Source organism: Lycorma delicatula, chromosome 2 (assembly GCF_047948215.1).
Source record: "Lycorma delicatula isolate Av1 chromosome 2, ASM4794821v1, whole genome shotgun sequence".
NCBI lineage: Eukaryota > Metazoa > Arthropoda > Insecta > Hemiptera > Fulgoridae > Lycorma > Lycorma delicatula.
The window spans coordinates 214,011,615-214,020,922 of record NC_134456.1 but is presented as its reverse complement, the minus strand read 5'-3'; the positions used below and the strand labels follow the sequence as shown (position 1 = coordinate 214,020,922).

The following is a 9,308-nucleotide window of genomic DNA, read 5'->3' as shown; positions in this document are numbered from 1 at the left end:
TTTAATATTCCCCCATGTGTTAATTATCTACACAAAAAAAAAATTGAATTTAAAGAAAATCTAAATCAGCAAGTTAAAAAAAATTTAATTAAATTTTAAGAAAAGTTAACTATAATACTAGAGTGATGAACTACATATAATAATGTACTGAGTAAATATATATTATTTATTGCATTATTTTACCATAGAGCACAGTTTGTTATTGGCATAACTGTTTAGTACTCATTCACATGCTTGCTTATATCTTTTCAGGAAGTTTAGTTTGTTTACTTCTGGATTCAGGTCATAATAAATTTAATTTATTATGATAAATTTCATTCCATTTCAAATAACTTAAGTTATTTTAAATTGAATTTGTACTTCTACAATTATTTAAATAGAAGTCTAATTTGTTCTTACATTTTTTTCTAAATCAGAGAGATTTTTCAGTTTCTAAATATGTTTTAAAGTTTAGGAAGCTCATAAAAATGTCTTTATTTTTAATCCATACTTTCTATGATTATGAAATAATTTAAACAGTATTTTATGTGAAGGTATTATTTTTAGGTTGAATGCTCGCAGAGTATGATAAGTATTGTTGGATTATCTGCAACACTCCCAAATTATTTAAATGTTGCTAGATTTTTAGGTGTAAACCCATATGTTGAACTATTCTACTTTGATTCACGATTTCGTCCTGTACCACTTCAACAGACGTTTGTTGGTATCAAAGCTATGTAACCTTTACAACAGATGCAGGATATGGATAATGTTTGTTATGAAAAAGTAGTGTCTATGGTACAAAAAGACCATCAGGTTATATAATTATTTAAACTTAAATTAAAACATGTAAAATAAGATCAATTTCTACATATTTATTTCTTCAAATTTTTATTCCTCATTTGATTGACTTATGGATGATTCAAGGTTTTGTATTGGAAAATTTGTTTTGTAACAATTCAAACATTTCATTTTTTCATAAGAAAAAATCCTGAAAATTAAAAGCAAGGTGAGTTATGCATACATGGACAATTTAAATACAAATGTGGAATGAAATGTTTGAATTGTTACAAAACAAATTTTCCAATACAAAACCTTGAAATTTGTATTTAAATTGTCCATGTATGCATAACTCACCTTGCTTTTAATTTTCAGGATTTTTTCTTAAGTTATTCAGAAATATCATTTGTGACATTCATATGTACAAAGGGCATTCAATAATTAAACATTTTTAGTGAAGGAGACACTTAATGCAGGGGATTGAAACCTATGTAAGTATTAGTTGGCAATCTTGTGAAGAGCTGTTTGATTAATATTTACATAAACATAACCTCTAAAGTCTTAGTTAAGATGGCATATCTGCTCGAATAAAGTACTTTTGAAGAACACCATTCTGTGATCTGATTTTTACTTTCAGAAAGTGTACAACCATCAGAAATATTCTCTTGGATGAACAAACAATATGGCAGTAGTTGCATGAACTGTGCGAGTTTTTACGCATGGGTGGAAAAGTTTAAAAGTAGCTGCAAAAGCGTGACCGATGAACACCACTCCGGGTGTCCGGTAACAGTGTCGACCTCAACGTTAGATTCTCATATTGATTCAGTAATCCAAGAAGACTGATGACTTACAGTTGAACAAATTGCTGATAAATGTCGAGTAAGTGTAGGTATAACTCATTCGATCATTCAGAACAAACTGAACTACTGTAAGACTTGTGCAAACTGGATTCCCAGAGAGCTTACCATTCATCACAAAGCTGAGAGATTTCACATTTGCAACAAACTCAAAAATTGTTTCAGTAATGAAGGTGGTGCATTTTTGGACAGATTTAAATATGTGATGAAACTTGGATACATCATTTTGGGCCGGAGTCCAAGCGTCAAAGCATGCAAGGGAAACACCCTGAATTGCCTGCCCGTAAAAAATTCAAAACACAACCATCATCGGCTGGTAAGGTCATGTTAACTATCTTTTGGATTGCCGATGGTCTGATTTTCTGTGATTATTTGGAGGGGCAGCGCACTGTCAACAGCCTATACTACTCATTCATGATAGAGAACAAAGTCAAGCCCGCGTTGAAGATAAATTGTTTAGGACGGCAAAGGAAAGGCATGCTTGTTCTTCCAAGGCAATGCTCAATCTTATATGGCACAACTGATGCTGGAAACTATTGGCAAAGTGGGTTGGGAGCTCCTACCTGATCCTTCTTATAGCCCTGAATTTGCCCCCTTTGGAATTGTATGTGTGAAGCTTTGTGCGGCATCAAGTTCAATGATAACAAAGCAGTAAAGAAAAAAGTACAAAACTAGCTCTGAGATCAAGGTAAAGAATTCTTTGCTGAGGGGATAAGAAGACTCATAAAAAGATGGGACAAATATAGAGAAGTTGGTGGGGATTATGTGGAAATGTAGACAAAAAATTGTATTTATTTAATAAACTATTTTTGCTATATAGCTATTTGTCTGTTTAATTATTGAATGACCCTTATGATGATGCTTGTTTATGTTTAAGCACAGAAGAAGAATTTTTCCAATCCTTTATTTACAAGCATGATCAGAGAAGAAAGCGATAACAATTGTTATACTGTAGCTTCTGATGATAATGATTATCAGGAATTAGTGGGGGGATTATACAATTAATTATAGTTACAAAGGTTGTACACAGCCAAGCTGACTTCCCAGAGTATTTGGTAAGTCTACTCTGAAGTAAAGAAAATAAAATTTCTCAGGAAAATCTTTTTGTTTCTCTCAACATATGTATTCTTTCAAATCTATACATTTAGTCCAATGATTCTCAGTTTTCTTGACACTATCCTTGTGATGTGATTTATGTAAATCTTCAAAATAGGTGCAGGCTTAGGCAATAACTTCATCATTTCATGCAAACCATTTCTTTATCACTCACTTTCCAGCAAGCATATCTTCACATTTGCAAATAGATAATAGTTTGATAATAATGCACGGCAAATAGGTGAAATGAAGAAGAATTTTGTAACAAAATTTAAACAGTTTTGCTACTGTAGATGAGTGAGGTGGTGCATTGCCCTGGTTGAAAAAAAAAAACATTTTTTCATCAAATGTGGAAGTCTTTTTTCTTTATTTCCTCACTCAGTCAACTCAGTAAGGATGAATAATTTTGCCGGGTTATCATTTTATCTTTCTCCAAAAAGTCAATGAAGATAATGCCATGACCATATTAAAAGACTTTACTGCTAATGGAATGGTTTTCACCTTTGGAACAAGTTCTACAACTTTTTAGATTAAAAATAAAAAGTATTTTACTTTTATGTGAAATATTTTATGTAAATCTGAATGTTTTGACTGTACTTTGTTACAGATCTGTTTCTCAAATGAAACTGCAAAAATATTCTTCTCAATTGAAACAATCCCAAACCATGCTTAGAAATATTTAATTGTTCACATATTTTGTTAATTTGTGATCAATTGTGGCTCATCTTCAGGCAGTTTTCACTAGTATAGAAATTTGTGTGAAATATGATGCACTTAGCCATTTGAAACACCTATTACTTAGCAAGCTCATGCACTTTTAATCTTATATTCTCCATTACCATACCATGGATTGTGTAAAGGCCAAATCCTGATTTATGCAACATGAGTGTAGATTTTAATGGGATAAGTCAGAGCAAATATCAGTAGATTTAATGGCAGAAATGTTTGTCAATAATTCAATACTTACTAAATAGTTGAAATAATTTTGTTTGATCTTTAGATTGTACTGCCGCACTACCATGTAATTGGCCTAAGTGTATAGCAGTTAACGCCAGCTACTAGCACAAACTGAAAGTAACTGCTTATTTAAATAGATTTCAACCAGGTTTCTGTTGAATTATAAATTAGCTAATCATGTTAAACACTAACAAATCGATTGAAATATGTTACTTATCTATCTTCAAGAATATTATTCTTAACAAAAAAATATTTTTAAAAATGAACAAATTTTAACTGCGAAAATCAAATTTATTAGTTCGTATTAGTTGCATAGTCTGTTGCAGCCATTCAAGTTAGTCGTTTCCAGAAACACTATATCTTCACACAAATATTTTTAAGAATTTCTTTTTAATTCATCGACCTGTATTTCAAGTATTAAGATTTATTTTTTTTGCATGAAAATTTCCTTACTTGTGCCAGTTTGCTTTTGTATATCTCCCATTACTTTGTTCAATGCGTGCAATTTTACTACCTAAATTAAAAAATTGCCTCACAAATGGTATTATTCTTTTTTTTTAACCCTCAGGACCACCGTTAGCTATTGTTTAAGGGGATGAGATGAATGACAAGTTGCGTGTGAAAATGCTATGCCTGACCAGGTTTGAACCTGGGACCTCCGAATGAAAGGCCGAGATGCTATCACTTGTGCCATTGGCTCTGGTATATTCCCTTATTTTAATTTTTGATTATTTTCCTTTCTTGAATCATATCTTGCCCCTTAGTATTTTTTCTAACTCTTTTTTGATTTCTACTCAAAGAACATTATCATCAGTGAATCTTTTTTTCCTTTGATAGTTTATCAGCTTCAGCATACAACTTGTGTAGCAGTGGGAGCAAGCTAAATCCTATCATTACTCTTTTCTTAATCAGAGCTTGCGTTTCTTCATCTCCTACTCTATTACCAATGCTTCTTTTTATACACGTTGAAGTGTAAAGAAATATTGGACTAAATATTTATTTTCACAAAGGAGCTATAATAGCCTCCCTAGTGCCAGTCCTGTTTCTGTAACCAAAATGATCTTCATTTAATACTACATCTTCTGTCACTTGTAGATAACTGGTTAAAAAACTATTAAAGGGAGATGAATAGTAAGTGATAACTTGAGAGAACATGGTAATGAGTTTGTTCACATTTTGAGTTAGAATTTCTTTTTGTTATTCTTTTTTAATGTATTTAAAAATTTTTTAACTTATCTTTTTATAATTTTTTATTGTAGGTTATGGTTTTTGTTCATGCAGTAATGCCACCATTCGTACGGCAATGATTTTAAAAGAAATGGCATCACAAAAAGGTCAGCTAAGGTTGTTTGAGCCAGAAGATAGACCTTCTGCTGGTAATGCAAGAAAAACATTTCAACGAGCTCGGTCTAAACAGCTTGCAGAATTGTTTCAGGCTGGATTTTCAGTTCATCATGCCGGATTATTACGTAGTGACAGGTGACAAAATTGTTTGATTTTTATACAATTAAATTTTTTATTTTGATAATTTATTTCATTATATTATGCTGTTGATCAACTTTACAGCATGGCAGTTGGTTGTGCTTGTTGTCAGGCTAGTCCTGGAAAAGTATCACAGGTTAAATGCAAATAACAAAAGTGTATTGTTTATATAGGTGTTAAAATTTAATTAAAAGTGCCATGATCTTACAATCTTTGAACACATGTTATGTAACTGTATTAGAATTATCATGATTACTGTAATTAAGTTTTTACTGTAACACCTGCTAGTATTTAGAAGGTTGTGATTTTATTTTTTTACAATTGACCATTAACTATTTAATGGTCAATTGTAACACAATAGAGTATACAGTTGGGAAAAGTTAACCTTTTATAGAATAAAATATCTAATCTTAATAGTAAAAAAGAATTTTAGTTTAGAAGTTAAAGTAAAAACAATACAGTTTAATAGCTTAATAAATAAAATATCTCTAAAAATTAAGTAAATGTGAAAAATAATCAATTAGCCTTGAACTCAACAGTAATATCAATACAGTTGTGCTTTTACCATGTGGACATTGTGAAACTATGCCGTGCATTTCCTTAAATTTTTAGCCAGGTATTTGATACCATAAAATTGAGCCAGAAAGCAATTTTTAGCATTTGATTCCTTAGTGTTCCATAGCATTTGAACATTGGACAAAAATGACTACTGAAGATCTGGCTTGTCCAAACTAGTTAAGTTAGTTTACTCATTGTCTGGCTTGTTTATATGTGATTAAAATTGTACATATATTAATGATGACTACCCAAATTTTTTTAATATTGCCTACCTTTGACAAAGTTGTTTTTAGAATATACTCAATTTTTTAACAATTTGAGCTTTCATTTTTATTTGCATTCAGATCTGTATGTATTAAGTACCTTTTCTTTTATGGATGTTCTAATCTATCTTGTGGACAGTAAATGTAGCCAATTTCTAAGTTTCTTTCACTATTGTCTGCTTTCACAGTTGTCAGTTGGTATATCAGTTAGTGTTATAATAATGGCTTCTCACATTATTTTGTGAACAGGCATGTTGTATGGAAGGGAAAAGTATGCATTTCATAAAAGTAAACGTCTTCTGTAGGATAGGTTACTCTACCTGAATAATTGAATAAATCAGTGTAAACAAAAATAGTGTGCAGTTGTTATGAGCAAATTGTATAATGGTAACATTAATTTTCACACGAGTAAAATTGAAAAGATTGTGTCAGTTACTTGATGGTGGGGTCATTATCCTCTCACTTCATTGTTACTACAATTGCCCAGGTGTTAGAACAACCTTTTTGGAATTTGTTATACTTAGACAACAATTCCTAAATAAACAAATAAAAGGATTCAAGGAAATTTTAAATATTTTAACTTTATCAGGGGTGTAAAAATCATTGTATAAGCAAGGAAGTCTGATATAAGTCAGTTGGACAAAACTTATGTGAATGTTGTCAAGAATTAAGGAAATCAATTGTGTGAAATATTAATCCTTAAAAGAAGTTTTACTGTGTTATCTATTTTACGATTAAGGCAGTAGTTACTTTACTGGTAGAGTAAGGTGATCTGTAAGAATAGAAGAATAGTTAATTAGCTATTTTGATGTGATTATTTGGTGCAGGAGTATATGAGGGGGACACAAAAATAACTAGAATTTGTACTTTGCATGTAATCTTAAACATAGTTGTGAATTCCACCTCTAGCTGTAGCAAGCTTACAATGTTCTGCGATGTTCTTTCAAATGGCTTTGTTCTGTATTTTTTATAAGGCATTTCGTGGTGGTTTTTCTTGATACTTATTAGAAAAACATAGAGTCCATGTTAAGTTTTGTTTCCTCTTTGGGAAAGCAGCTGCTGAAACATTTTACTAGTATTTAAAAATACTTTTAAAGAGGAAGCTTTAAGTAAAACAATAGTCTGCAAGTGGTTTTTGTGTTTCAAACACAACCACTTGAAGACCAACCAAGACCTGGCTAGCTTTTCACAATTAGAAATGACAAAAATCTTGAAAAAGTTTGTAATAGAATTATGAAGATTGTTGTCAGACTGATAAACAGAGATTTCTGAATTGAGTTGTACGAGTATGTTTATGAGTTCTTGCCAATAAATTTTAATAGGCGATTTGAATTTGGAACACGTAATATTTGTGTCTCAGCTGCTCATAAAAAATCAGTTTTGTTAATGTGTGTTATGATTTGAAGGATGAACTTCAAAATGGCTCATACTTTCTTTCTAAAGTTGTGGCAGGTGATGAAAGCAGGTGCTACAGTTATGATCTGGAAACAAAACAACAATCAAGCAAGTGGAAATCATAGAATTCACCAATAACACAAAAGCATGGCTAGTTTGATCAAATGTGAAGACAATTTTGTTTTGTTGAACAGGATTGTTCACATAGAATTTGCTCATGCTGGACAGTGAATCAGCATTTCCATGTGGACATGTTGATAAGATTTTTTGAGACAAAAATGCCTGGTGATATGGGAAAGTAATTACTGGTATCTACACCATGATAACAGCTCTATCCATACTGCTCTATACTCCAAACAGTTTTTGTTACAAAATAAGATGACCATTGATCCTCACTCTCCCTTCTCACAAGATCGTACTTCATTTGATTTTTTCCTTTCCTGTATATGAAGAAAGAGTCCAAAGGAAAGCATTTTTGTGCCATGGAAGAAGTCAGAGATAAATTATTATAACCTTTGGGCAAGTATTTAAAAAAAAAGAGTTCCCAGTATTTGGAAAACTATTAGGTTAAGGGCAATTGAGTTACATGATAACACTTTGAAAGAGATTAAATTTTCAGAAAATTAAAATTATTGAACTTTTTTTTTAATGATGATAGTTATTTTTGGGTACCCTGTCATATAAGCTTTGACATGAACAGTTGGATTTACCACGATGGATATGTTAATTTCTTAAATTAAGAGTTTGATTAATTTGTAATGATGTGATACTTCATATCTTCTTTTCAAAATTGTGTAATAGTAGGATTTATTTTATGTCTTTTGTTTTGAATTTCCTAAATTTTACAAACATGTACTAAGTTTTTCAAATGCAACCATTGTCGTATTGAGTAAATTTGAAGTTTTTCTTAAATTTAAGGTGGAAATCTTTTTTATCACCAGAAATCTACCTCCGCCTTCTGGCGTGCCGAAAGGGATTTTTGTGAATTCAAATTAAAACCCTGATTATCAGTTATGGAATGTTCTTGGAGTTGGGAAAAGTACATAAAATTAAGGGTGTCCAGTCTCAAAAAAAAAATCTGTTGGTTAACATAGGATCCCAAAAGCTTGTAGACCTCAAATTTATTTGAAAAGGCAGTTATATAATTTTGAGGGTGACAAAAACTGCTGTATCTGTAATATGCAAGAGCTTGAAGACACATTTTTGCTGGTAAGTTCAGTTTATTCTACGCTACAATCAAGATATACTTGAGCCTTTTGTTAATAAGAAAACCCAAAAGAAACTACACAGTTTTTGTTGTGAAACATAAAAGGCAGCTTGACTTGTGTATATGTATATTAGTGAGGCATTAAATCAGTGTAATTGTGTTGTAATTGTTTGTTCTCCGTTTAGTACTGTTATATTTATTTTATTGTTGATTTATAATAATGGACAAAAAGGGAAGAATGAAAGAGGATTTATGAATTTAAGTTGATTGTTAAACAGTAAAAGGCTTTAAATGGAGATTATTAAAATGAATAAATAAGTTACAATATAGTAAGTACATAAAATGATATAAGTTAAACATACTGCATACTCAGTTCCTTTTACAAATAAACTATTACTATCATATTATTATTATAATTATTGATATTATTATCACTTTTGCAGTTCCAATTTTTCTATATCAATTTTTTTTAAGTATAAAAATTAAATAATTGTGTAAATTTGTACAAAACATTTGCACATTTGTATCTATCTTTTTTTATAAGATCCCTCTTCTTTTTAGTCTATCATCAAATTAATTACCGATTTACTTGTTACAAGGAGTATAGTGTTTTAGGTAAAATGGTTTACTTTTTACTTTTTCACTAAATTGAATATACTAATGTGTATCAATGTGACAAAGCCCACTGAAATGATGCATATTCGGCCTACAAATGGTACCTTAATTCTCATAGAA

The 9,308-nt window shown here is 30.8% G+C and overlaps 1 protein-coding gene and 1 long non-coding RNA gene across 2 annotated transcripts in view; both read left to right on the top strand.

Moving 5' to 3' along the window:
• The window catches only part of LOC142319641 (uncharacterized), a 96,562-nt gene that overhangs the window by 46,606 nt on the left and 40,648 nt on the right, over positions 1–9,308 (top strand). The gene's annotated exons all lie outside the window — the stretch shown is intronic.
• Positions 688–8,457, top strand: LOC142319640 (activating signal cointegrator 1 complex subunit 3-like). Its single transcript, XM_075357153.1, has 3 exons — positions 688–795; positions 4,928–5,147; positions 8,285–8,457. The coding sequence occupies exons 2-3, from the start codon at positions 4,972–4,974 to the stop codon at positions 8,349–8,351; spliced, it is 243 nt and encodes an 80-aa protein (XP_075213268.1). The 5' UTR covers positions 688–795; positions 4,928–4,971; the 3' UTR covers positions 8,352–8,457.

Excerpts from the sequence above, each read along its gene's own strand:
- LOC142319640 (XM_075357153.1), top strand. The coding sequence starts at position 4,972 with ATGATTTTAAAAGAAATGGCATCACAAAAAGGTCAGCTAAGGTTGTTT. Across the intron at positions 5,148-8,284 it reads GGATTATTACGTAGTGACAG|GTGGAAATCTTTTTTATCAC; the intron begins GTGACAAAATTG and ends CTTAAATTTAAG.